Genomic DNA, 27,751 nt, shown 5'->3' on the forward strand with positions numbered 1-27,751 from the left:
GCATGCAAAACTTCTTTTTTGAGGGGGTGGGGGGAGGGTATTTAAATTCCCAATAGTTGGCATTTACACAGATGGCTCATCTTCCTGTCCGCATTGTAATCTCAACTCCATATCAGGGAGCCAGAAAAGGGAAGAACCCCCCCAAGCAAGAGAAGCTCAGACTCCACAGCCCCCCCACCGCCCACCCCGTTGCTCTTTACCACCAGCCATTGCAGATAGCTCACAGGCAGGTGTTAGATTATGAAGTTTATTTCAAAAGGGTACATAAGCCAGGATACAGCTTCACTTAATGGAACAACTTCTGCAAAAATAGGTTACATAATAAGACCAGGAAAACGCAACCAACCCAACCTTGACCTCTACCAGCAGTGAAGCAGTGGGATTTGGGCAGTTCAGTTGTTGAGGGGGTGGTGGAGGAGTACCTAGTCATCAGTCAAGCCCTGACGGACACCTCAAAGCCAACGCTGGTCAATTAAACTACAGGTGCAAAGTGAGCCCCCTCCCTTTGAACAGCCGCCGTAAGACATTCGATTCTGACTTGTTTCCCGTGCTCCTGGCGCTAGGTACCCAAAGGTACAAACCAACTCTCCAAAACGCGACAACCTTAACTCGGTTTAAAATGCCTCCAAAAGAGGGGGAAATTATGTTAAAATTAAAAAAAAATACAAGGTCTTCAAGCCAAGGCTGCTGCCGGTTCACAAGAGATTTCCAATAAGTTATCTTGAAGCCAAGGTAGGTGCCGAAGGAGGAGCTCAGAATCTTCGTGGCGGCCCACTTTTGAACTGCTTGAATCCAGAACCGCTTCCCCTCGGTATGGAATTGCCCGTGATCTGTACAACTCTGTTAATGGGTGAAGAATTACTGGAAATAAAAGGGTAAGGGGAAAAAAATAATTAGGGTGCCAACTCGAGATTTTCCAGATGTTCTCTTCTGCAGGGCTTTGTGGCTGTGAACACTGGGCTGAATCTCAACCCAAAGCAGATGTTAGGAAACACCTCTGCATTTCATAGCTTGTCACACAAGGGTGGAAATGGCCTTCCAAGCCACAGCTGACCCAGGGTGACCCCACAAGGCAAGTGATTAACAGGGCTGGCTTGTCACTGCCGGCCTCCGTGATAGCAACCCTGAACTTCCTTGGTGGGTGCCCATCCAAGGACTGATTTCTCTGAGCTTGCAAGATCAGGCCAGCCCGGGCCCTCCATAAGAAAGAGCCTTGCTGGATCAGACCAGAGTCCATCCAGTCCAGCTCTCTGCTACTCGCAGTGGCCCACCAGATGCCTTTGGGATGCAGGATGTGAAAGCAATGGCCTTCTGCTGCTGCTGCTCCCCCTGAGCACCTGGTCTGCTCAGGCATTTGCAATCTCAGATCGAGGAGGATCAATATTGGGAGCCATACATCGACTTCTCCTCCATCAATCTGTCCAAGCCCCTTTTAAAGCTATCCAGGTTAGCGGCAATCACCACCTCCTGTGGCAGCATATTCCAAACACCAATCACACGTTGCGTGAAGAAGTGTTTCCTTTTATTAGTCCTAATTCTTCCCCCCAGCATTTTCAATGGATGCCCCCTGGATTCTAGTATTGTGAGAAAGAGAGGAAAATTTCTCTCTGTCAACATTTTCTACCCCATGCATAATTTTACAGACTTCAATCACATCCCCTCTCAAGACATCTTCTCTCCAAACTAAAGAGTCCCAAACGCTGCAAGACCACGGCTTCTCGTACACATCCCACACTAGTCTGCAGAAACGGCGTGCAAGCCTTGGAGGAAAAGAGACTGCTCGTGGGATAGATATTCTCTGGCATTTATCAGGGATAAACCCCCTATTTATTCCACGCTGTTCCAAACTGGGCCTAGGCAACGGCAGTGGAAGGAAAGCTGTGCCGATGACCTTGAGGGGCCTCCTTTTCAAATGCCACCAAGAAGGGGGCCTCAGGCAGAAAGCTACACCTGAGCAGGTCGACTGGGACTTGCAAAGAGCTACAGAATTCTTCTCATGTTAGCAAGGGATCAATGCCAAACTGAAGGACTGTTTGTGCCGTGAAACTCCTCCGATTATGGTTTGACGTGTTCTCAGGTTTATCGGCAAAGCTAGCAGTAGGTGATCACGAGGAGGTGGTAAACAGGTACCTTGAGTGGGGAGCCATCATGCTGCCTCCACCTCTGCTGTCTCCCATCCGCCTCGTGTCATGGTAGCCGCTGCCTTGCGAGCTGGGGCCGTGCCATTCCTTCCGGGGCCCGCTGTCTCGGCTGTGCCGCTCAACCACGTGGCGGTCTTCGCTGTAGCGCTAGGAAGGAAACAGGGTGGTTAACTTAGCTGGCACCGAAACCCCCCCAGCTTCCACGTCACAGGAGAGAAACGGCTTCAAATAGCAGCCCAAGCTGGGCCCCCAGGGCACTGCAACGAGCTTAAGCCCGGGAACTCTCTGGCAGGGAGGCCGGATACGGACCCCCCAGTGAAAACCAAAGCCAAGGACAGACGCTCAGGGTGGGCCCTGCCGCAAGAGCTTCGCCTCAAGCTCAGCACTTAAGTCTGGATGATGCAAGTTTACGCAGCAGGCGGCTGGCAAGCTGCATCCGCCCACCTGCCATTTGGGCAGAAGGCAGGTGGCAGAAATATTAGCATGCATCGCCTTTTTGGGAGAACACACGTCCACCAGCACAAAACTGGGACTCTGACAAGGGCCTTCAGAAGCCAGGTCTGAGTGCAAACGGCGCCTGCAAGCTGGACTTGTTAAGGTACAAGCAACGGGGCTCTCGCCATTCCTCAAGGACGGGAATTCCTTGCAATTCCCCAAGGAGACCCCACCAGGCTGCTTCATGGTTAAGCTGCCAGGAACATGGGGAATATCAAGATCTTGGTTAAGTTGTCCGTCTTCTGCTGCTGGCTAGCGGTAACTCAGTCTGATGTGTCTTTACACTTGTCCTGTGCTGTGAGCCACCTTGAGGGGCCCAGTTTAGGCAAGAGGCAGGGAGTTCCCAAAGTAAACGGATACAGTTTGTCCCGGAAGATGCCACACACAGCAGCCAGGTTAAGACTGACTGGGTTCGTGATAGGAGCCCCCGCAGCCCCCTCTACCAGCTGGCATGTTAAGCAGCTCAGCCACTCTGGCTGTAAGACGTCTTGCAAGGTGGCCTACCTGTCCCCCACTTCCTCCGCGTTCCATCACGGCCCGCTCCGGCTCCCTGTTTCCGTAGCCGGAGGTGCTGCTGCGGCTGCCGGTGGGGGCGCCTCTGACTGCATGCCCGGAGACCTCCCGGCCAGACCTTTCTGGCCTCTCCCTGCAGGAAGAACATTCTGATCAGCAACCAGGCACACTTCCCAGGGCACGGCGGTCACTCCGTCTTCAGTCTTGCTGGAGAAGCAGGCCTCTGGTCCAACCCCGCTCACTGACACAAAGTCATGTCGAGTGAGGCTGAAAGCAGAACCCAACTTGGAGCTTTCACACACCCTTGTTCCGGTCACCCCCAAGAGGCCCGGCAGTGGTGGCGAACCTATGGCACTCCAGATATTCATGGACTACAATTCCCGTCAGACTAGTAAGTAACAAGCCTTTATTGGCATAAAATAAACATACAAAATAAGAATACAAAATTTGCCCATTATTGCTCACAGTTATAGACACTGGTACTAAAATATATACATGGTCCTTCTGTAACTATAGGACATTCCTTCAGCTAAGTTGACTCAGTTAAATGTCATCGGATACTGACAGAAGCTAGAAAAATTACTGCTGGCTATATGTGGTCATGATTGGATGAATACCAATCAACGTCCCATCAGACTACAAATCCATCAGCAGCAGGGGATGATGGGGATTGTAGTCATAAGAACATAAGAACAAGCCAGCTGGAGCAGACCAGAGTCCATCTAGTCCAGCTCTCTGCTACTCGCAGTGGCCCACCAGGTGCCTTTTGGAGCTCACGTACAGGAGATGAAAGCAATGGCCTTCTGCGGCTGTTGCTCCAGAGCACCTGGAGCAACACCTAGTCCATTAACATCTGGAGAGCCATAGGTTCGCCACCACGGGGCCAGAGCCTCTCTATGCAAAATTAGGAGCACAGCCTCCCACGCGTGAGTCTGGCAGTCATTCTGAGTTCCTCTTGCTCTCTGGAAGCCTCATAAGAGCATGTCCAACATGGATACATGTAGCTGCTTTATACCAAAACAGACGTTTGGTCCACCAAAGCTAGAACTATCCATACTGGCAGCAGCCCTCTGGAATCTCCGGCAGACACTGAAGCCCGGCCAGGCAAGATTTCCTTGGTTTAAGAAGAGGAGTTTGGATATATCCCCCCCCTTTCTCTCCTACAAGGAGACTCAAAGGGGCTTACAATCTCCTTTCCCTCCCCCCCACAACAAACACAATGTGAGGTGGGTGGGGCTAAGAGAGCTACGAAGAAGTGTGACTAGCCCAAGGTCACCCAGCTGGGGTGTGTTGGACTGCACGAGCTAATCTGGTTCCCCAGATAAGCCTGCACAGCTCAGGCGGCAGAACAGGGAATTAAACCCGGTTCTCCAGATTAAACTGCACCTGCTCTTCACCACCACACCACATTGTATAAGCCTTTATACAACCCAGCTGTTCTCAGGCAACAAGTAGCACTGGGCAGACTGGGGCAAGGATTCCCCACCCTGGAAAAATCACCTGGCATCCCGCTTGTCAGCGTTGATGCTTCCCTCGTTTTTCCAGGAAGCCTGCCGGGGCGGGTTGGGCCCAGCCTCTCGTGGGTGGCGGCTGTGGGGGATCTCTGGCCTCTCATGAATTATCACGGTCCTCCGCTCGTCTCGGTCTCCTCGAACTTCCCTCCTGTCGGTGTCTCGGATTTCATTTCTAGGCTGGGGGGGCTCATTCCTTCTGGTTTCACTGAAGTTCTTGGGGTACCGCTCAAAGCCGGGCTCTTCCCGCCTGGCAGTGGGCCGAGTCTTCTTCGCCTCGCCTGGGTTCACAAATCGCTCGCGCCTGCTGCTGTGCGAGACAGAAAGGCGTTCAGATTGAAGCCCGTCCTTGGAGCAGCTTCCAACAGCGAAGGGCCCCACGCCAGGCCTCTCTCTGAGGAAGAATCCTCCGTCTCCTGCACCCTCGCATGCATGCATACCTCTCAAAGGAGGACGACTGCACAGCGGAGCCCTCTGGGTATCGGCCCCTCTCTCTGTGGTCGAAGTCACTAAACCGGTTCTGCTGGCGATTGTAATCTGAGCCGTGGCCAAACCGAGCATCGGTGTCCAAGGACATCTTCTTGTTGGCGTTCCAGTAGTGTTCGTCTCTCCTTCAAAAAGAAGAAAAAGGAGGGGAGAAAATATCATCTCTGCGGGTGTGTTCTGAGAACTGGGGCTTGAAAATGCTGCTGCCGCCATCTCACGGTCTCCCATCTCCCAGCAGAAACACAGTTCTACGAACGGTCAACTCGACCATCTCCGACACTTTCCAGGATGAATCAAGATTTAGACATCAACTTATCAACAAAGATAAATAAAATAAATAGTACCATGGCCATTTCCTGCAAATGTGTCACAGTAAGTTATCATGCTTTGTTCCAGCAGTCAAAACTCGCTGAAGGAAGACATGCCACACTATAGAAAAACTAAAGAAAGCCTAAAGAAAGCCTAAAGAAAGCCCAAGAAAACCCAAAATATTCTGAGAGGCCCGTCTCATCCAGCACTCTCTCTTTTTGAACTGTGACCATCCGGCAGACAATACAGGTCTATCAAAACTAGGACAAAGAGGCTTAGAGACAACTTTTACTCTAGAGCTGTGGCGATGCTGAACTCCGTGGCTTCGTGTTGATGTGTTTGGGGCTGTGTAGGGATGGGTAGAGGAAGGGGAAAGTGAGGGTGGGGTATGAGTCTGGAATTGTGTGCATCGAGGAATGCTGCTGAAAATGTTCGTTGTGCGTGCACAATGACAATTAATGCTTATGCTTAACTAGGCAGTCGCTCACTGGGTGGCCCGGGTCAGACGCAGAAGCGAAATGCAGCTGGTCTGCATAGGAATAAGTCCTACCTGTGGTCAACGTCACGTGGTCGTTTCAGGGAATTCCTTTTCTCTTGCTCATAGCGCAGCTGCTGCTGCTGTCGTCGGAGTTCTTCTCGTTCCCGAGCGATCCGCTCGGCTTCCTTGCGACGCTCCTAACCAGCCAAAGAACACAGACATCTTTTTTTGAAAAGCCTTTACTAAGGGAACGCGTGGCAGTCCCCATTTGCTAAGAAGCTGCAGCCCACCTTCTAGGAGAGGTAACGCTGTGAGGTAGGTGGGGCTGAGGTAACCCTGTGAGGTAGGTGGGGCTGAGAGAGCTCCGAGAAGCTGTGACTAGCCCAAGGTCACGCAGCTGGCGTGTGTGGGAGTGCACAGGCTAATCTGAATTCCCCAGATAAGCCTCCACAGCTCAGGCGGCAGAGCTGGGAATCAAACCCGGTTCCTCCAGATTAGACACACGAGCTCTTAACCTCCTACGCCACTGCTGCTCCCTATGCCACTTAAACCTTCGGGACCCTAAAAGATGTCAGCAGCCTCTTCAGTGCAAGACCACCCCACTCATCTCCAGCCCCCCCCCCTCCCCCCGGTCCACAGCTCTAAGCAACGGTCCTTGTTCAAGAAGAAGAGTTTGGATTTATGTTCCCCCCTTTCTCTCCTGCAGGAGACTCAAAGAGGCTTACAATCTCCTTGCCCTTCCCTCCTCACAACAAACACCCTGTGAGGTGGGTGGGGCTGAGAGAGCTCCGAGAAGCTGTGACTAGCCCAAGGTCACCCAGCTGGCGTGTGTGGGAGTGCACAGGCTAATCTGAATTCCCCAGATCAGCCTCCACAGCTCTGGCGGCAGAGTGGGGAATCGAACCCGGTTCCTCCAGATAAGAATGCACCTGCTCTTAGCCACTACGCCACTGCTGTTCAACGCACCCCTCCTCCCACAAGGCACACAAAGGTGTTGCTCAGCCTGTGCACTGGTTATTCCAACAGCAAAAAAAGGGTATTCAGAATCTCAACAAGTGAAATGAAGGGAAAGTTCCTTGCCCTGCAGTGCTCCTGAGGTAGAGGATCTTCCCCAACCCCGGGAAGGCATGTGTGATCTTAGGCAACCGTTGCCTGCGAGGCTTTTGAAAGGACGTTCATATCATGACTGGGCGAGTCAACCCCTCCCGATGGAAGCAGGAGAGCGCCTGATACCTGCTCAATGCGGATGCGTTCCCTTTCCAAGCGTTCCCGTTCCATTCTCTCTCTCTCCAACTTTTGCCTCCTTCGAATTTCCAGCCGCTCTCTCTCCCTCTGCAAACGCTCCCGTTCTTCGCCGGCTGCCGGAACCAAGTCGGATCGCCTTGATTCCCTCTCGCTTAAAACAAAGCGCTCGGCTATTTCAAAATTAAAAAAAAAGCTCGTCGCCTTCAGTAAAGCTGCGAGAGTTGAGAGGGTGAGGCGCTCGCTGGTCGATGCAACGGCAGCTCAATTCTCCACAATAACTGGCATAGTCATCTCCACCACCGCAGGCAGCCAATGTGCCCGCCAGGGAACTAAGTGGCCAGTAAACACGCAGTATGCCTAAAGTAATTCTCAGTCCCTAAGGTAACGTTTAACAACCAGGAGAAGTACTGCTGTTGTGTCTGGAAGATTTTTACTTGGCCCAGGGCTGCCAATTTGCCATGCCTTTTAATGCCACGAAAAGCCAGCAAAGAAGAAGAAGAAGAAGAAGAGTTTGGATTTATATCCCCCCTTTCTCTCCTGCAGGAGACTCAAAGGGGCTTACAATCTCTTACAATAGGTGGGGCTGAGAGAGCTCCGAGAAGCTGTGACTAGCCCAAGGTCACCCAGCTAGCATGTGTGGGAGTGTACAGGCTAATCTGAATTCCCCAGATAAGCCTCCATAGCTCAGGCGGCAGAGCGGAGAATCAAACCCGGTTCCTCCAGATTAGATACACGAGCTCTTAACCTCTTACACCACTGCTGCTCAAAGGGCTCTTGTGTAAGCCTGGCCTTCCACCTCTCTTTGGCAAGGCAATGGGCTGGCCCCTACCTGCGCAGTTCCGCGGCACGCCGTATCCGTTCCAGCCGAACCATGTGCTCCCGCATCTTCTGCTCCTTCATCTTCTCAAAAGGCAGGATATCCTTCCGGCCCCTGGAGTCTCTGAACTTCACTTTGAACGGGAGAAAATGCGGCTGGGGAAAAGGTATGGACACAGCATCAGAGTGGGGTTTGTTCACAGCACAACTGTCACAAAAACTAACGTGGTTTCCAGCACATGTCCTGGGGCCGGAGAACTAGAGATTCCGAATTGCGAAACACCAAAGCTCCGCCCACCCGGGAAACGGCATACTCCCAGTGGTGGGATCCAAAAATTTTAGTAACAGGTTCCCATGGCGGTGGGATTCAAACAGTGGCGTAGCGCCAATGGGGCTGGGCTACGGGCACTTTTTGACGGGCGTGGCCAGGCATTCCGGGGGCGGGGCATTAATAATTTCTCTGTTACTGTAAAAAATTCTTACTGTAAAAAAAAAAGTTCCTCATTTCCTGCTGGTATCTTTCTGTCCATCATTTAAACTCATTCTAGCAAGTCCTATCGTCTACTGCCAACAGAAACAACTACTTCTCCTCTCATTGACTGCCTGTCAAATACTTAATACTTTCAAATACTTAATTTTGTTTCTAGAAATCAAAAGAAGGATACTTTCTTTAAACAAGGAACTTTACCATACTACTAAAACATGTTTTTAAAACAGCCCAACAGGGAGAATTGTCCCGTTTTCTACCTTCGCTAACCAGCCACATAGAAAACAACAGGACTTTATGATTTTTGGACCGAATGGAATTTCTAACGGAAAAGCAGACCCAATTAGCAACCCCCTCTCGGCACACACAAATAATTAGTAGCCCACTCTCGGGAACTGGTGAGAACCTGCTGGATCCCACCTCTGCATACTCCCCTCCCCCCACTCTCGGATTGCTCCACCCTTCACTATTCCTCATTCAGGCAAAATGCTGTTCATACAGCTATCTTGACTTCAGAACTGGCATCAATGGACCCCCCCCCCCCCCCAAATCTTGCTTTCAGGGCAGCAGAACTGTGGCTTCTGACCTCACTATCGTGGTCTGTCTACGTGGCTTCCCAGGGCTACAGCTCCCTCGTCAGTCGCAGAATCGGGGCGTAGCGAGGAAGCGCCAAATCCGAGGGTTGGAAGCTTCACCAGGCACTTCACGCACCAAACCTCCCCCTCCGAATTGGTCTTGGGTACACCGGGTCCCTTTTCATTTGGTCAAGGACTACCATGCGACTGGGGCTTTTCACATCTGGAGTAGGGGGAAGACAAGACAGTTCGTGGATCACAAGAATGCAAGCAGGCCAAAGAGCTAAGCGGGCATGGGTGTTTCTAGGAGAGAACAGTCTCACTTTCTGCTTCCCCTTGACCAAGGGTCTGCAACCTGTGGCTCTCCAGATGTTCATGGACTACAATCCCCATCAGCCAATTGGCCATGCTGGCAGGGGCTGATGGGAATTATAGTCCATGAACATCTGGAGAGCCACAGGTTGCAGACCCCTGCCCTTGACAAGTGTCAAAAAACAACAAAAGCCGCGTGCCAGAAGTTCACGGGACCGAAACCCCAGCAATTGTTCGGGGAGAAGGGGAAGAGAAAAAGGGCTGACAATCTTAGGGCATCGAGGGAAACTCAGGAGTATGTTTTGCAAGGCCAGCCCCCTCCTTTCTTGTGTCAACACAGGTGCTTACATACCAAAGTATTACAACAAAGATGCGTAAACCAAGACACAACCACACACACACACACGTTAAATGGGGCTCCTGTTTTGGAGAAAAGCCTGCCATCCTAAGCCCACAGGGAAAACCAAACTGTGGATTTGTCTGTAGAGAGAACAGCTGGAATGCCTACTGCTGATTCGCCTCTTCTCGTCGGGTGTTTTAGCAGACTCTTGAGCAGCGCAGCTGGCTCCACTATCACTCTTCTCATCTTTACCTTCCGATTTCTTCGCCTCCTTGCTGTCTTTCCTCTCAGACCTGTCAGATCGCTTGTCATCTTTTTTGGACGGGGTCCTTTTAAAAAAAGGAAGGAAGGCATCAGATCGGGCTCTGGGGAGGCTGAAGCGGCACAGGTGTATGGCAGGTGGGATTCGATCAAGCACTCAGGAAGCTCCACCTCCCACTAGAGAACAATCATCATTTATACACATCACTGCCAAGCGACCACTCACATGTCATGAGGATGGATTTCACTTAATGAGCAACCTCTTTTGCGCTGTACAGATTTCTCCATTGGAATGGAGACAGTGGGTTCCCCTCCCTCCATCCCCCTTGACAAAGTCAAGCGTCTGACTGGTTGTGGTGGGCTTTCTGGGCTATGTGGCCAGGGTCTGGTGCATCCATCAGACCACAAGATCTACCAGCCCACAGCCACACAGCCCAGAAAAGAAGTAGAGTTTGGATTTATATCCCCCCTTTCTCTCCTGTAGGAGACTCAAAGGGGCTGACAATCTCCTTGCCCTTCCCTCCTACAACAAACACCCTGTGAGGTGGGTGGGGCTGAGAGAGCTCCGAAGAGCTGTGACTAGCCCAAGGTCACCCAGCTGGCCTGTGTGGGAGTGCACAGGCTAATCTGAATTCCCCAGATAAGCCTCCTCAGCTCAAGCGGCAGAGCGGGGAATCAAACCCGGTTCCTCCAGATTAGAAAGCACCTGCTCTTAACCACTACGCCACTGCTGCTGAATCCAGCCAACCGTGAAAGCCTTCGACAATACATCAAGTGTCTGAACTCATGCAGGAAATGCCAGAGACAGCATCAACAGCTAGAGGGGCCATCAATGGGAGCTTCCCCGTCCGATACAGCCCTTAGCCAAGTAGAACTGATGTAAGCTGCTGTGATCAGCAGGAAACTTTAACGGCTACCCAGAAGTGCTGTGGCTTCCCCTGCTCTCAGACCTGCTCACGGTGGAGCTTACTTGTTTCCTTTATCGCCTGAGGGGGTCTTCTTCTCCCCGGGGTTCCTGCTAGAGCCAGACTTCTCATCGCTCTCCTTCTTCAGCTCTTTCTTGGAAGGGTCACCTTTCACCTGCCATGTTAAAGAACGCACACGTTGGGATGGGCAGGGGCACAGCCAGGCAGGGCAATCGGGTCTCACGGAACAGAAAGTCGTCCCCTCAGAACCAAAACAACTGGCAACAAGCTGGAAATTCACATTAGGGCCAGAGGGAAATGTGGGAAATGCTTTTGTCACAGGTCCTGGCCAATTGCTGCTTGGCTGTTAGATCAGGAGGAGGCTGGAGGACACATTTGGTCACAACCCAGCGACTGGGGGGAAACTACGGCTACCCCCCCCCCCCCGCACCTCCAATCCACCATCTCTTTTATGACACAGGCACAGTGCAAATACGCAAACACACCTGAGCCAAATCGCTCCACAAGGGGCATTACCCAGTAAAAGACAGACCTGAAAGCCTGTACGATTCCCTTTCTAAATCCACCCCACCTGACTGTCAGGAAAGCAGCCCTGGCTATTTCAGAGCGAGGCCATTCAAACAAGTCCATGACCAAGCCAATGCCGGGCAGCCTCTGTCCTCGAGGTCTGCTGCAGCAGCAGGGCAAAGAGTGGGTCACTCCCAACAGCTTTGTTATTGGATGGGTGGAGCGCAACCTCAAATTAGAGATCAAGTATGCGGCTGCTCAGGTGTGAAGGGATGATCAATTTAGGAGGCGCCCCACCCGCCGAGCCCAACTGGTCCACTCTGCCAGATGCAGCACCTACCTTCTCCACAGAAATCTGCTGCCCGTGCAGCTCCGTCCGATGGAGGTGGGCTATGCACCTGGCCACCTCTGTGCTGGAGGACATGGTCACGATGCCGTAGCACTTGGCTCCAGGGCTCCGGGCATTTGTGACCACTTTCGCAGCCAGGACCTACAAACAGACACCAAACACAAGTCAAGATTTTAAGCTAATTTCTGTCGCGCATCAGTGGTCTCCACTCTGGATAGCAACGCCAGACCGAGAATACCTGGCCACAAACTGCCAAGTATTGCGATGCAGTGGCAGCCATGCAGTAGAGCCACTCGTCTGCCTGCCTCAGCGTCACCATTTGGAGCTTTCTCTTGAACTTAGCTTTGACAGGCAATGCTTGTTTGGGTCAAAACCAAGAATAAAAGGTCTCAGTTTAAGGTAAGTTGCAACCTCCTCCTTCTCAAACTGCCCCCCCCTATGCGTTTCCATAGGATTAGACATCAACTTCATTCCCCAAAGCTTGAGGATTGAATGGGAGGATATATCCCCCCCTTGCCCGGAGGAGTTTTCCTTCTGGCCCACAAGCAGCCAGAATCAGAAGGCCCAGCCTCTGCTCCGAGGATCTCGCTTCCCGTCTCCTGCCCTCTCACAACCTTCCCTGGGAAACTTTAACTCACAGGAGGAGGAACAAGGCATTTTGGGAGGCACCCGAGCTTCCAAGCACAGGCCGCAGCCCACACTGGAGCATGTCCTGTGGCAATGAAGAAAAGGTCACCATCACCACTGTTCCCTCTGCATCGCCCTACCAAGAGGAGCTCTCCATGGCAAGGGGTTTAATGAGCACAGAGCTTCAGGGAGGGCGGTGAACCTCGATCAACTGGAGAACATTTTGTGGATATGACGGATGTACACAGAAAGAATCCTCTACCAAACGGACCCAAGGTGCCCACTGGCAATGTCTGATTCCGATGCACAGCAAGTCTTTGTGGACCGGGTGCTGCGCAGCCTTAGGTGTGGACCGGGTCCTGGGAGAAGTTAGGCCAAACTTCTAGGACGCTTGATCCTGGTGTCTTCCTGGCTGCTGAGAGGGGTCAGAGGAGGCCTTGCCCGCAGGAGCAGCCGAGTTTGTCACACTTGCTCTTTGGACGAAGGAGCCGGTTCCTGGAAAGCTGGAGGAAGCTGCAGCACAAACCCCTCTGAAGCTGCGGCAGTCGACTCTGGCCACTACCAGTTGCGATCGCTTTAGGCCCATCCCGGACATGCCATTCCTGAGCAAAGTAGCTTGTGCCTATCACGGGCTTCACCATTCCAAGTTCCCATGGATGGATCAGACTGTCTGAGCCCTCCCTGGCCTGGCTTCTGCTCAGATTTTGGCACGGCAACTGACTTGGATGGCAACCAGTAAAAGGAGCTGGTCGGGGGAAAGGTTGCTTATTCTTCTCAACAAACGCTTGCTTTCGATTCCACTGGCCACAACAGCTCTAAGGTTGCCACTGAGCTGGGAGAAACTGTAATAGGTTGGAGACACTCCCTCCTGGAGACCAGAGAAGACCTTAAAGAAACAGTGACTCAGGGCCCGAAGGACATGAAGGGTGGCGGAGGGTGAGCACCTTGAAAATGCATCCGGGAGCTATTCAAGCGTTATTGCTTGGGCTTCTGCTGATCTGGGACTTTGCCTGTTCTGGACAAGGCCACGCTCTCCGTGAAGGTGTGCAGTAGGGGGGCACTCAAAATCTCTCAGACTTGCAAGCCAAGGGGTCAGGAAGAAGCAGGAAGTCTCAGTGCATTTGATCAGCTGCTGCACTTCTTGAGTCAATCTGACCTAGCGTCAGGGTATGGTAACCCTCAAGCTAAACTGCTGTAATGCATCATACGGGGGACTGCCCTTGAAGAATTCCCAGAGGCATTCTTCAGTCCGGAAAAGCAGGAACCCAGTTACCACTGGAGCTAGCTCCTGGGACCATGTTGATTTCCTGGGTACAATTCAAAGCGCTGGATTGGACCTTGAAAGACCCAAGTCGTTTGGGAGGATGACACCTCCTCCAGTATGAAGCTTCAGACACTGAGAACTAACCAGGCCCTACTTTGGACGTCACCACTGGAGCTCTGACAGGGGGCACTGCTTGGCAGGGCCTTCTCAGTATTAGCACCAAGGTTACCCAGCACTCCACCTTGAGGTACTGTCCTTTGAAGCCATAACAGGGCAGCAAAAACGTGCCTCTTTCACCAGCCTCCTGGTACCAAATGGGAGGGGAGAAGCAACTGAATAAACAAATAAGAACTATTCAATCCAGGCCAGAAGTCAGTTTCCATAATACAAGACAGATCACAAGGTACAAATTTAGGAAAACGGCTTCCAAGTTTCTACGGAGCAGCAGTCAGACAGAGGGGGAAAAACACATGCCTGGTAGAGGGGGAAAAAACCACACCACTTTGGCCAGAGTGCTCTTTCTCAGCCCGGCTTAACACTGTGAGGAGGGGGAGCCATACCTTGCCATACTTGCCGAAGAGATTTTTCAAGTCAGCAGCTTTTGTGTTGGAGGACAAACCGCTCACCCACAAGTTCCTAGTGGAGCTGCTGCTGCCACCACTGCTGCCACTGCCTACGAGAAAAGCCGCAAGTTAACGCTTCAGCCTCCACATGGCAGACGACACACTGTCTCGGCGCAGTCTGCCCCACAGGGTCGTTGTGACAATAGAGCAAAGGAGAACAGCGTGAGTCCCTCTGGGTCTTCATTGGGGGGGAAGGTGGGGTACAAATGAAAAAAGGTAAAAAAGCATAGCTCAGGGGTAGGGAACCTGCGGCTCGAGAGCCACATGCGGCTCTTCTGCCCTTGCACTGTGGCTCCACGAGCCGAGCCGCTGGCCCCATCCTTGCCTGCCCTGCAGGCAGCAGGGCGGGCGCACCAACTGCCCACGGGCGGCTGGGCTGCGCCACGGGCTTCCCCTCTCGCCCGCCCCGTTGGAGCGGGGCAGGCGCTTTCCCGGCAACCGGGTGTGGCCGAGCCGCCGGCTTCATCCTTGCCCGCCCTGCAGGCAACAGGGCGGGCGCATCCATGCGCTTCTCAGAATGAGCGGAGTAAAAGGTTAAAAAAACCCTATATATAGTGTTATCTTTATTTTAAATGTCAAAAATTAGTTGCGGCTCCAAGTGTTTTCTTTTCCCGTGGAAAACGGGTCCAAATGGCTCTTTGAGTGTTAAAGGTTCCCTACCCCTGGCATAGCTGATCAAATTTAAGCCAATCCTCTTGAGCTGGGGCAGCCCTTCAACTTCCCTTCACACTGGGGGGAGCTGTGCTTCTATGCATGGGATTTAGATGGGACCCAACCAAGTATTAAATTAAATATTAATTTAATATTTAACCCAGTATTAAATATTCCAGAAATTCACCTAGCATGAGAAAGCACCACAATATAGTCAGCAAGTACCTGATGCATGAAACTGAAATCAAAGCTGCCTGTTAGGACCACCTGGTTGGGCCCTAAATCCACCTTGGGCCCTGCCTACCTCCTCCCTCTCCCCCTCCTTCTTTTTCTTTTTTGGCCTTTAGATCGGGCGCCTGTGTATATGTGTACATGTGTTTTACACAATCTTGTTTTTTTTAATTTATTTATTGTTATTAATTGCTGCTGATTTAAATGGGTTAATTTTATACTGTATCAATTGCTGTGGGAAACCGCCGTGTTGTGAGCCGCCTCGAGCCCTTCAGGGATGAGGCGGCCTATAAATTTAATAAATAATAATAATAATAATAATTGGTTGCACTTGGTCTTTTGCTTTTGAGCAGGCACTGCGAGGAGCAGAATGCTTTGATTTCATAAATGACTTCACTAGGAGCAGGTGTCAAGCCCCAGCAACGGAAGCAGACAACTATGGCCGTTCTGGGTATAAATCATTATGTGGTAAGAATTCGTTTGTGCGCCATCAGGTCGCAGCCAACTTATGGCAACTCCGGAAAGGGTCTTTCGAGGCAAGTGAGAAGCAGAGGTGGGTGGCCATTTCCTGCCTCTGCAAAGTCTTCCTTGGTGGCCTCCTTTCCAAGTACCAACCCTCCTTAGCTTCCGAGCTCTGGCTCTACCGTGCCATCTTCCCTCTCAAGGAGGTGTTTACAGATTACATCTTGTTTACAGGATGTGTTTACAGAGTACATCTTGTGTAAATGACAAGCGAAAGAGTGCTATTGAAAGCCAAGAGAGAGATAAGAGTACCTGCAGGGCTGCTCTTCCTCCCTGTCTCTGGCTATTTAAATCACGCGTGAAATGAAAACTCTCAGCAGTTTAATGGGTTGATTTACACCCCCCCAAATTGTAACCAATCAACGCTACGTAGATGGAAGCAACAGCATTATTCAATGGGCAGACCTCTAAGCCAAGCGTGGGGAGACCTGGATTCAAATGCCACCCTTGCCATGAACGTTTATTGGGTCAATCACACTCTCAGCGTAGCCTACCTGATGGGGCTGTTGTGAGGGTACACAGAGATAAGAACAATGAATACCCTCCTGAAATCCTCACAGGAAGGACAGGAGAGAAATGCAACTCACAGATGCTCAAAAAACCTCCCAAGTCAAGAGAGGAAAAGCTAAAATTTGAGAAATTGAGAACGAGAGGGTTCCCCTAGCAACAGCTGCTGCAGCAATACAGGAAGGTCTGACAGGTGAGCCTAGCTCCACACAAGCTGCTGCAGGTGGGAAGTCTCGCACTCAGACTCACGACTGTCATAGGTTCTGAGGCTCTGCATGCGCACACCTGAGACCCCATGCGTGTGATGCGCAAAGGCCACAAAGGAGAACCAAGCCTTAAAGAGAAGGTGAACCCAAATCTGGAACATTCCTCACTCTCAACTTTCAAAGCATATCATGGGACAGAAAACTCACCCCATGAGTAGACACCAGACCTAGGAGGATAAGGGCCCATTTACCTTTCTCATCCTTCGATGCAGTCTTGCTTTCTTTAGAATCCTTAGAAGAGCTAAAAAGAACAAAAACCACAGCAAATTGAACATGTGCAGTTTTCCGGCCAAGAATCTTACGCTATTCAAAACAAATAAATTTCTGAAACATAAACGAGTGAACGAGGGCTGGACTGCATTTGGAGGAAATGAGAGGGATTTTGCGCCTCAGCATGGCTTCTTGCACTGATTCTCCCCAGGACGCCCGAAGATCTAGATTTTTCTGACAATTTTTACTCAGTGGATATATGGCAATATCTTCTCCACATTTCAGGGCTGGGACTTGGCTTCATTTTGGTGGTTCTCAGAACTGAGAGTTGTTCAATAACATCATCACAAGGGCACTTAAAAAACTTGACTACTTGGAAAAAAAAATAATAACAGGCTGTCAATTCACCAATGCAATCAGCAGGATAAAAACATACGAAGATCCCGGTTTTTGGTTTTTTGGTTTTTTTTTTAAACACACACGTTACTTATGGCCGTCAAAACTTTTTTTTATAGGCAGGAGAATAAGGCACTAATTACACGGTTCTTGCTGCTACCCCCATAATGCAGAGTGATCATATCGAATGCTGGTAGTACCTTAAAGAACGGACATAGAAAGACAAACCTCTTTGCTTGACCCGTGGCCCCAGCAGACGAGGGACCTTTCTTCAAACTGTCCTTGTCTTTGTCTCCAGATTCTGCCTTCTTCGAGATTTCTCGGGCTTCCTTCTTGACAGGGTCCCCCTTCGTGCCGTCTTCCTTCTTACCATCTTTATGGTTCTCGGCAGTCTCATAGTCCTTGCCTTCCTTCTCCAGGCCTGGCCCGGTGGGATCCTGCCCATCTTTTGGCTTGCTTGCTTCTGAATCTGTAATTTTCAGATTTTTACCTGTTTCTAGGAGGTCATCGCCATCAAAATCCAGAGTGATGGCGTCTTCGGCCTGGATTGTTACCGATATGTTATCGTCCTCGGCTTCTTTCCCAGACGCGTTTGCTTCCGTCTCTTCGTGAGCCGACTGATCACCTTCAGCCGGGCTCTCTTCTGGCTTAGATACTTCTTGTGTACCATCACCAGAACCTGCTTTATCTGAGAGGATTCAACAGGAATAAATATGGCAAAATAAGAAGTTTAAACATTTTTCATATGCATAACGCTAGAAGAGGACCTAGAAAATACAAAGCCAGTTATTAGAGCTGATGGAAGGTTAGGAGCAAAAAAGAAAACCATAAGGGGGAATTAACACACAAATCGATCCTTTACTCAGGATCACTCATTCTTCATGGCAAACCAATTTTCTAGACCCAAGTATCAAAGACCGGACAGGAGTTGAGACGTGGGTGGGCTCCATCCACAAGACACCTGTTCTTCAGTACAAGTGTCTGGCTTCCAAGGCTAGAGATGACAAGCAAAGCGCCTCTTCATGGCTCAAAAGCAAGTCAATATCCCCAGAGGTCCACTGACAAGTCTGTTCGTCTTCCAGTGCCCTTCCCACGGCACGCAGCTTAAGAGCCGAATCCTTCACGGATGCGCAACTGCCCTTTCTTCCTTCCCAGTGGCCGCTCGCTAGCCAAGGTCCAGTTGCAGAAGTCAGCTGCACTCAGTACAGCACAGACACGAAGCCAAAGTTCACAGGCGGCGTCCCATTTTCATTCAAAGTTCACCTGGGTCCGTGCTCTCAGTTCTCTTGCCCGCACCTCCAGCAACATTCTCACTGCACACGAAGAGGCTTCCACTGTGGGATTCCTCACCAAAAGATCGGGTTCACAGCTACAGGTGTGATCAACCTTCGTGCCTTCGTGTGCACAGTCACAATGATCCCATGTCCTTTAGTCCACCAATATGCAAGGTCCTTACGAGTGCTCTCTGTGGGTCTTCTTTAGCAAGAAGGCCAAGTCGGGCGTGTCGTTCTGTAGCTGTGTGCCACAGAGTAGCTTCTAAGGCACCGGTGAGCAGTCTCCTTCCACATGTTCCCAGGTCTTGCCTGAGACCACAAAGTGTGACGTGGCATTTGCCAGAGCGGAGTAAGTAGAAAGAGTTTGGACGGCTGTCAGGTTCTATTTCGCAGAACATTCCATTCCCACGAGGGCGCCTGGCAGTCACTACAGTGCAAGGCAAGTGGACACATCAAGACTTACCGTGATAAAAAAACTCACACCTGAGGAGTTGGGAACCTTTGCTCCACTGTAGGCTACCTGACCAGATCAACAGGCAGGAAAGCAACTTGTGTGAATGTGTGCCATTTAAAGACAAGCCAACTGAGAGCACAGATCCAACCACAGTCCTTGGGAGAAGAGCTCACAGCAGACGTGCCGGACCTGGACGTGCTCGCTATTTGTAAAAAGCAACCTGAAGGGAATTAGAATATTCTGAACTCTACTGAATTTCAAAACATACCTCTCTCATTCTCTTCTTCGGCATCCTGTAAGTCAGAACAAAAAAAATCCACTCAGTATTTATCATTCTCCTTAAAGCAAGCAAACGACCAACCATCTAGAAACCGAGCAACCTGCACAAAGGCCTCCCTGCCAGTCTTTGCACTGAGGGCACCTGCTTTAAAAGAACAGCAGGCAACACTTTGAAGAAGCACAGCCAGTTTAAAGTACGTTAGAGCCCTACAGGTATCGTTCTGCTGGAACGGCAGAATGCCCAATCAGGAGTAACCTCTCCTTCTCCTTCCTCACAACTAGTTTCAGATGCAAATTTTACTTTTGTAACCCAGGCAGCTAATCTAAATTGACTTGCAGGGGACCAGGAGGCAGATAATACAGAAGCTCCAAACGCAAGCTGCCAGACTGAGGAAAGCGGCGCTCCTCCAAGAACCTACTAAGAGGACAGATTTGGGATTGCAGGCCATCAATATGAGACAGCCAACGGTTTCTTCTTTTAGCCTGCTGGAGGCAGAAGCCCCTCTTCCGTGCACACTGCACTCCCTGCAAAGGCCAAGCAAGCAGTTTGGGCCCAGGCAACCAACATGCCTCGAAGTGGCCTTTATCGCCCCATCCTGGCATGCCGGTCACACCCCCTCCTATATAATAGACTTGAGCTGGACACAACTATCTATATGCTGGGAGGTATTTACAGGTGCTGCTGCCTTTGAAGACTGCTTGGGAACTGCAGCTGGTCTAGGGCTTGACAGCAAAGGCAGCAAAGCTAACTAAGAGGGGATCTATGTATTGTCGAAGGCTTTCACGGCCGGAATCACTGGGGTGCTGTGTGGTTTCCGGGCTGTCTGGCCGTGTTCTAGCAGCATTCTCTCCTGACGTTTCCTCTGAAGATCCTCTGAAGATGCATTCAGCCACAGATGCAGGCGAAATGTCAGGAGAGAATGCTGCTAGGACACGGGCAGACAGCCCGGAAACCACACAGCACCCCATTAAGAGGGGATCTCTGGCACTGCTGCTAAGCGGCAGGTGAGGCTCTATCAGAAACATGGGGAGACCACATCTTCTCATTCCTCAAAAACACGTCTAGTCTGGCTTGAACACCCAGGTGGTCAGCCACACTCTCATTCCTTCCGGACAACCGGAAGCCTTTCTGAGGTATTCTCCACTTGCTGGCTTTCTTCTATTTTTGAATTTGTTTTTACAGTTTCTACTGGTTTGCAAACAAGCTGGAGAACATCTTTGTAAAAGAGCCATTTGGAACTTTAATAGCAGAACAGTTTGGATTTATATCCCCTCTTTCTCTGTTAGGGGACTCAAAGGGGCTTACAATCTCCTTTCCCTTCCCCCCCCCCCCCGTGGGGCCGAGAGAGCTCCAGAACTGTGACTAGCCCAAGGTCACCCAGCTGGCATGTGCTGGAGTGCACAAGCTACTCTGATTCACCAGATGAGCCTCCACAGCTCAAGTGGGAGAGGGGTGGAATCAAACCCGGTTCTCCAGATTAGAGTGCCCCTGCTCTTAACCACTACACCACGCTGGCTCTCAATACACTGCACGGTTACGGGTCTATGAAGCTTTTCTACGTTGCAATGAAACACTGCGCACTAGAATACTACCCTGTCCTCCCAGCGGAGTGCAAACGTGGCCTGGTTCTAAGCAGCTCTGAGAAGGTAATTTAGAAACTTATATGAGCAGCAGCAAAACTTTCATCTTCTGCATCTTGCGCCTCACTGCCCTAAGGAGATAAGCCAAGACAGGCTAACTGAACTAGTTTGGAACGGGGAGTGCTCTCAGATCCGTTATTGTCTGCTTCAGCAACTACGGATTTTGACAAGCTGTCGGAGGAGGAGCCCACTGATGGGGAAAGCCAATCGTGGTGAACAGACAGGACACCCCTGGGAACCCTGCAGTTCTCTCCAGCAACAAATCTCGCAGCTTTGTGATGATTATTCAAAATGGAACCAGTTGTCTACATAAGAACGAGCCTGCTGGATCAGACCAGAGTCCATCTAGCCCAGCTCACTGCTACTCGCAGTGGCCCACCAGGTGCCTTTGGGAGCTCACCTGCAGGAGGTGAAAGCAATGGCCTTAAGAACATAAGAACGAGCCTGCTGGATCAGACCAGAGTCCATCTAGTCCAGCTCTCTGCTACTCGCAGTGGCCCACCAGGTGCCTTTGGGAGATCACCTGCAGGAGGTGAAAGCAAGGGCCTTCTGCTGCTGCTCTTGAGCACCTGGTCTGCTAAGGCATTTGCAATCTCAGATCAAAGAGGATCAAGATTGGGAGCCACAGATTGACTTCTCCTCCATCAATCTGTCCAAGCCCCTTTTAAAGCTACCCAGGTGAGTGGCCACCACCACCTCCTGTGGCAGCATATTCCAAACACCAATCACCCGTTGCGTGAAGAAGTGTTTCCTTTTATTAGTCCTAATTCTTCCCCCCAGCATTTTCAATGGATGACCCCTGGTTCTAGCATTGTGAGAAAGAGAGAAAAATTTCTCTCTGTCAATATTTTCTACCCCATGCATCATTTGATAGACTTCAATCCTATCCCCCCTCAGCCGCCTCCTCTCCGAACTAAAGAGTCCCAAACGCTGCAGCCTCTCCTCATAGGGAAGGTGCTCCAATCCTTCAAAAACTGCGACTACCAAAAACTGCGACAACAAAGTGCCCACTGTTACAAAGTACACGAAAGGGCACTACTGTGTGTTGGTGACAAACACTCCTCAAGCTGGGCTACTATTTCAAAACACGCTTGTTTTAACGAAGCACCACACAACACATCATGGCAGGACAGGGAGGCCTGGAGACACCGGAGCGGAAAGCGGGATTTCCCCCCCTGCAACATTCTAGCACGGCTTAATCCTACATTGCTGCAGCAGAGTATGAGATATCTGATGTAAACTATCAACAGGGATGACCTTGGGCCCGGCACAAACTCTCTCAGCACAACCTACCTTGCAGGGTTGTTGTAAGGATTAAACAGAGGAGACGAGAACAATGCAAGCCTTTTGGGGTTCCCATTGGGGAGAAATGTGGGGTAAAAATGGAAAAAAATTAGCCTAATTGATCAAAGGGCAACAGCAAGAAATTGGTTGAATTAATTTCTAGGCTACTGAGGACAGGGCAGGGGTTTTTACAGCCATAAGATCTGGCTCCAGAAGAGACTTCTTCCCAAATACCAGTTTAGATCTTGCTGAGAAAGCCCTCTCTGGATAGTTTTTTTGCATTATATTTGAAATTTGTACTTTATTAGCTGTAGCAAACTCTGGCAGCCAGTTTCTGTCAGACAAACAAAAACAAACACAGGACAGCTCTCAAAGGCATTCCTGTTTTAGATGCCATTCCAACATTGTAACAATGGAGCTCCTGTAGAATACCTGGTTTCTCAAACCCTTTTCCATTCGCCTCGAATAAGCTTTCTTCTTCTCTGCAGGAAGGGACACCTTAGATGCCGAGGAGTCGTCTTCATTCTCCACAGATTCTTCAGAGTCCTTCAATTCATCGTTCCCATCCTGGTCACTCGCCTCCTGAGCTTCCAGTTCACAGTCCTTCCAAATATAAACATCCCTTGATATATAACCCAGGGAGATGACCAGGACTGGGGAGTCAGCAATGCTCAAAGCAAGGTCTAGCTAAGGGGTCTGCAACCTGTGGCTCTCCAGATGTTCATGGACTACAATTCCCATCAGCCCCCGCCACCATGGCCAATTGGCTGGAGAGCTGCAGGTTGCAGACCCCTGGAGATAGAAGAATGGTCTTCCTCACTCTAAACCAGTGATGGCGAACCTTTTCGAGACCGAGTGCCCAAACTGCAACCCAAAACCCATTTATTTATCACAAAGTGCCAACATGGCAATTTAGAATGAATACTGAGGTTTTAGTATAAAAAAGCGTGCGTTACTCGGGAATAAGCTTGGTGGTAGTCGGTGACTTTGCTTTGAAGCAACTGTGCAATGCTTCAAACGGGTGAATCACGACCCCAGGAGGGTTTACTCAGAAGCAAACCCCGTTGCCAGCAACCGAGCTTACTCTCAGGTAAAGGATCACGCTTTCGTTCTTCCCATGAAAATCAGTAGGTAACAGCGCTTAACAGGGTTACCTACACTGCTTCCCCAAAGCTAGGTCTTAGGTTTAACGCTAATAATCTCCCTGAAATAATTACATTATTATCACATGACGAACTCTGTGTACGCGTGCCCACAGAGAGGGCTTTGAGTGCCACCTCTGGCACCCGTGCCATAGGTTCGCCACCACTGCTCTAAACAGTTTGCACTTTCAAGATGCGGCAGATTCATCTTCCCCCTCCTTTGAATCCAACTTCCCTTCCCCCCCTCTTTTACCATAAGCCTTTTTATAAAGACCTTTCTTGGCTTCACCTGGTGTCATCAGTTTCTCTGGGATAGTTTTCTTAACTTCTTCCCTGTGTGCTAGGCTGCACAGGTGCTTTCCAGCCTCTTAGGAGGTTCTGGGTGGTGACAGTGGGTTACTAGGGTACTTTTCAGGGAACCCCTGGCCCAAGAAAGCTTTCCAACCAAGACAGGTACCATTTCTCCCTTCCCACTGTAACAGTCACGTTCTTGTACAACTGGAAAAGTGTTCAACTGCAAAATCAAATTGAACAAGGCTTTCTATTATCTTCAGTGAGAATAAACAAACCTACCTGCCTTCATCCAGCACAAGGTACCAAGATAAGAAATCCTGATTAGTTCCATGCAGTTAATTCCCTATAATGGGGGCTCAGGTTTGAATCTCTTGTTTCAGTTTCCACAACATTACCTTGACCAAGGAGTCGTCTTCCACTGAAGCATCTCCACTCAGTTCATCTGCTTCCTGCTTCTTACCTAAAGAGAAGGGCATGTGCTTTTGACCACTCTGGATTTATTTGGGAAATAGGCGTTCTACCACATGACAAGGAATGAATTTTTCAGAAAAAGTTTCAACCTTTGCTTTTCGTTGGTTTCTTGTTGGGAGTATCGACCGAGGCAGCTAGTTCAATATTATCTGGATCTCCTCCTTCTTCTTCAATAGCCTAAGACAAAACACAAGGAGGGGTGGTGAGAACTGCCGAATTTACTCATGAACTCGTTAGGATTTTGCTCCGGCGCGCGCACACACTGTGAACTCATTTTTCAAGTGAAAAATCCCAACGATTCTAATTGGCACCGTCTTTGGGATGAGCAGCTTCAAAAATTAGAGCCATCCCATGATCAGACTCATGCCTGAAGGTGCAGATCACAGGGAGCCATTAAAGTTGCCCATCCTTACCAATAGGTGAACCCGGTCAGATCACGGAGCACCATTTCTCTGAGTAAGAGACAAAGCAGTAGTCCCCTTTCACTTTACGCTTGATTGTTTAACTTGACCTACTTCAGTTAATGTAAGTTACAGGCACATTACCCCTTTAACCAACAAAGCTACCAAATGCAGCAAAAACCTTGTTGTAAACTTGAACCTGTTGCTATGGTATTCTCAAACTATTTATTAATTGGAGCACCTTCCTTATGAGGAGAGGCTGCAGCGTTTGGGACTCTTTAGTTTGGAGAGGAGGCGTCTGAGGGGGGATATGATTAAAGTCCATAAAATTATGAATGGGGTAGAAAAGGTTGACAGAGAGAAATTTCTCTCTCTTTCTCACAATACTAGAACCAGGGGGCATACAGATTGAAAATGCTGGGGGGAAGAATTATTAGGACTAATAAAAGGAAACACTTCTTCACGCAACGTGTGACTGGTGTTTGGAATATGCTGCCACGGGAGGTGGTGATGGCCACTCACCTGGATAGCTTTAAAAGGGGCTTGGACAGATTTATGGAGGAGAAGTCGATCTACGGCTACCAATCTTGATCCTCCTTGATCTGAGATTGCAAATGTCTTAACAGACCAGGTGCTCGGGAGCAGCAGCAGCAGCAGAAGGCCATTGCTTTCATCTCCTGCATGTGATCTCCCAAAGGCACCTGGTGGGCCACTGCGAGTAGCAGAGTGCTGGACTAGATGGACTCTGGTCTGATCCAGCAGGCTAGTTCTTATGTTCTTATATTGTTCATTTCACAAAGCGTACTCACTTCCAAATGCGTAAACGGACTGTTCACCTCTCTGCACAATAAATTGCGAATCACGCAAAGAGACTGAGCTATTAACACCTCTCAGACAAACAAAAAACCTCTCAAAATGAAAAGACTGGACTACCAAGCAGCCGTTTCTAAATATGTCTATAAGCATAACTGGCGCTTGTTTTGAAGCTAGAGCGGTAATCAAGCCGAATGTATTCAAGGCCCACAAACGTTTTAGCACATAACATTTATCAATCTTAAACTGTATTTGTGCAACTGTAATGCAGTTAGTTAGTTAAATGCTACATTTTAAAACTCAAGGAGCAAGTTGAAGAAGAGCTAGCAGTTTCTACTCTAAAACTGGAAATAACAAGTATTTCCCAGGGCAACAAGAGAGTTCCAATCTGGTAAAGGCTGTCCCTGGTAAAAAGCCTCCCTCCCTTCCACTGTGAGCACAAACAGCACAACAGGGTGGACAACCTTTCTGAAGTTCAGTACAGCCCCCCTGCCCCCGGAAATTTGCCAAGGCAGGCCAGTTAGATCTCATGCTGTGAGATGGGTGGAACAGAAACACAACTCAGTTTATTGCGACCAAGGACCCCGAGCTTTTAAAAATAAAAAATATGAGCCATCTCTAAAAAACTGCGAAAGAAAAATCTCCCATGTGCCCCACGAACCCTGGGAAACTGGAAGAGACAGTCCAAAGCAAAACTCTTCAACTCATGTCATTTCAACCTCAAACCTTCACAAACAGATTACTGGCTAAGCAGCCTGGCTTGACTTCAGCACGGAAAACAGTAAAACATTGTAAGCAGTGACATTTTTAGGGACGTTCATGGTTACTTAACAAAAACTTTACAAGTTCTAGAGATATGAAATATTTGAAACGTGCAAGAAACAGAAGCACATAGTTCATGCTTTACCATATGCCATCAAGGCCCTGTGGAGTCTGAGAGAGTCCCGCAGGGGCTGTAAAACTGAATGATTTCACCAAGCATTGGGCTGAGGCCAGACGTCCCAGTCTGTCATCTTAGGAGGGTGGGAGTACGTGAGGATTTCTGTCGTTCACATGTTTTAGTCTGTTTCATTGTGTACTCTGTGTTCAATAGTTAGTAACTTTATTGAGTTAGTTGTTAGCGTTTAGACGAAACTGCTTATTGCATGAATGTTGTGAGCTTGCTCTGAGCTGTTTTGGAAGAGCGACATACAAACTGAATTAAATAAATAACTAACACTGCAAAACCTCTGCAGAAGTTAAGGTACATTTGCCTCGTGCATTATTGGAGCAAGTGTTTGGGACAAGACTGTGCAGCGAGGGGCTACCCTCCTGACCTCGCCACCTGCCCACCCCCACTAACCCACATTAACTGCCTGTTTAATTTGCCCAGCAGGGCTCCACGGTCAGGACCATTTGCCATCTTGGCTCAGACGGCAGGGCTGCAATTTGAATCAGCTTAAGGTGCTATGGCTGTATTGGTGCTCAATGCAGGGAAACGAGGGGGGGCAGATACTGAATATAACAGGTAAATGAGGGCCCCCCCACTAATTTACCTGTTTTAGAGCAGACACTGAATAAGGCAGGTAAATGAGTGGGGGGCCTAATTTACCTGCTTTAGGGCAGACACTAAAAAAGGCAGGTAAATGAGTGGGGACCCCCTAATTTACCTGCCTTAGGGCAGACACTGAATAAGGCAGGTAAATGAGTGGGGGGCCCCAATCTACCTGCTTTAGGGCAGACACTGAATAAGGCAGGTAAATAAGTGGGGGACCCCCTAATTTACCTGCTTTAGGGCAGACACTGAATAAAACAGGTAAATGAGTGGAGGGGCCCTAATTTACCTGCTTTATGGCAGATACTTAATAAAGCAGGTAAATAAGTGGGGGGCGCCCTAATTTACTTCCCTTAGGGCAGACACTGAATAAGGTAGGTGTGGGGGGGCCTAATTTACCTGCTTTAGGGCAGACACTGAATAAAGCAGGTAAATGAGTGGGGGGGCCCTAATTTACCTGCTTTAGGGCAGACACTGAATAAAGCAGGTAAATGAGTGGGGGGCCCCTAATTTACCTGCTTTAGGGCAGACACTGAATAAAGCAGGTAAATGAGTGGGGGGGCCTAATTTACCTGCTGTAGAGCAGACACTGAATAAGGCAGGTAAATGAGCGCCCCCCCCCCATTTACCCGCTTTAGGGCAGGCATTGAATAAAGAAGGGAAGCAGCCCCCCCCATTCACCTGCTCTACTCAGTGTCTGCCCCCCACCCCCACCCCTCTCGCTTCCCTGCACTGAGCGTCAACACAGCCGCAGCACCTGAAGCCGATTCACAGGCCCGCCGTCGTGGGCAGCAGCGAGGCCTGCTCTGCCGGGCCCGGGCAGGGAGCGAGGGGCGAGGCCTCCTCCGCGCTGCGGCCTGGCCGGGCCGGGCTCACCTGCTTGAGGCGGGCGATGAGGACGGACTTGATGCCGACGGCGTCCAGGTTGCGGCGCTTGAGCTCCGACTTGAGGTCGATGACGCGGAGCTCCGTGATCTTCTTGCTCTCGGTGGCCGCCGGGCCCGGCTGGGCGGCGGCGGCGGAGGACGAGGCGGGCCCGAGCGGCGCGGCGGCGGCGGCGGCCATTTTGCGAACGCGGCTCTGGGCTCACGCACAACTTGGCGGCGGCGGCCCCGC

At 50.2% G+C, this 27,751-nt stretch overlaps 1 protein-coding gene across 1 annotated transcript; it reads right to left on the reverse strand.

Moving 5' to 3' along the window:
* Positions 1 to 233: 233 nt before the first annotated feature.
* On the reverse strand, positions 234 to 27,751 carry SLTM (SAFB like transcription modulator). Its single transcript, XM_048481723.1, has 21 exons — positions 27,512 to 27,751; positions 23,977 to 24,064; positions 23,812 to 23,876; positions 22,413 to 22,583; positions 19,045 to 19,069; positions 17,277 to 17,736; positions 16,634 to 16,683; positions 14,203 to 14,315; positions 11,743 to 11,892; positions 10,940 to 11,049; positions 9,877 to 10,037; positions 9,193 to 9,279; positions 8,801 to 8,803; positions 8,008 to 8,152; positions 7,167 to 7,371; positions 6,006 to 6,130; positions 5,101 to 5,271; positions 4,650 to 4,970; positions 3,141 to 3,282; positions 2,131 to 2,288; positions 234 to 861 (listed from the first exon to the last, which is right to left on the reverse strand). The coding sequence occupies exons 1-21, from the start codon at positions 27,698 to 27,700 to the stop codon at positions 753 to 755; spliced, it is 3,048 nt and encodes a 1,015-aa protein (XP_048337680.1). The 5' UTR covers positions 27,701 to 27,751; the 3' UTR covers positions 234 to 752.

The sequence above is a fragment of the Sphaerodactylus townsendi genome, linkage group LG17 (genome assembly GCF_021028975.2).
Source record: "Sphaerodactylus townsendi isolate TG3544 linkage group LG17, MPM_Stown_v2.3, whole genome shotgun sequence".
Lineage (NCBI taxonomy): Eukaryota > Metazoa > Chordata > Lepidosauria > Squamata > Sphaerodactylidae > Sphaerodactylus > Sphaerodactylus townsendi.

What these genes read in the sequence shown, in the direction of transcription:
- SLTM (XM_048481723.1), bottom strand. Translation starts at nt 27,700, where the DNA reads ATGGCCGCCGCCGCCGCCGCGCCGCTCGGGCCCGCCTCGTCCTCCGCC. An exon ending in CGTGCCGCGGAACTGCGCAG is followed by an intron (nt 7,372 to 8,007) that starts GTAGGGGCCAGC and finishes GAAGGCGACGAG; the next exon opens with CTTTTTTTTTAATTTTGAAA. An exon ending in AACGCATCCGCATTGAGCAG is followed by an intron (nt 6,131 to 7,166) that starts GTATCAGGCGCT and finishes TTGGCTGGTTAG; the next exon opens with GAGCGTCGCAAGGAAGCCGA.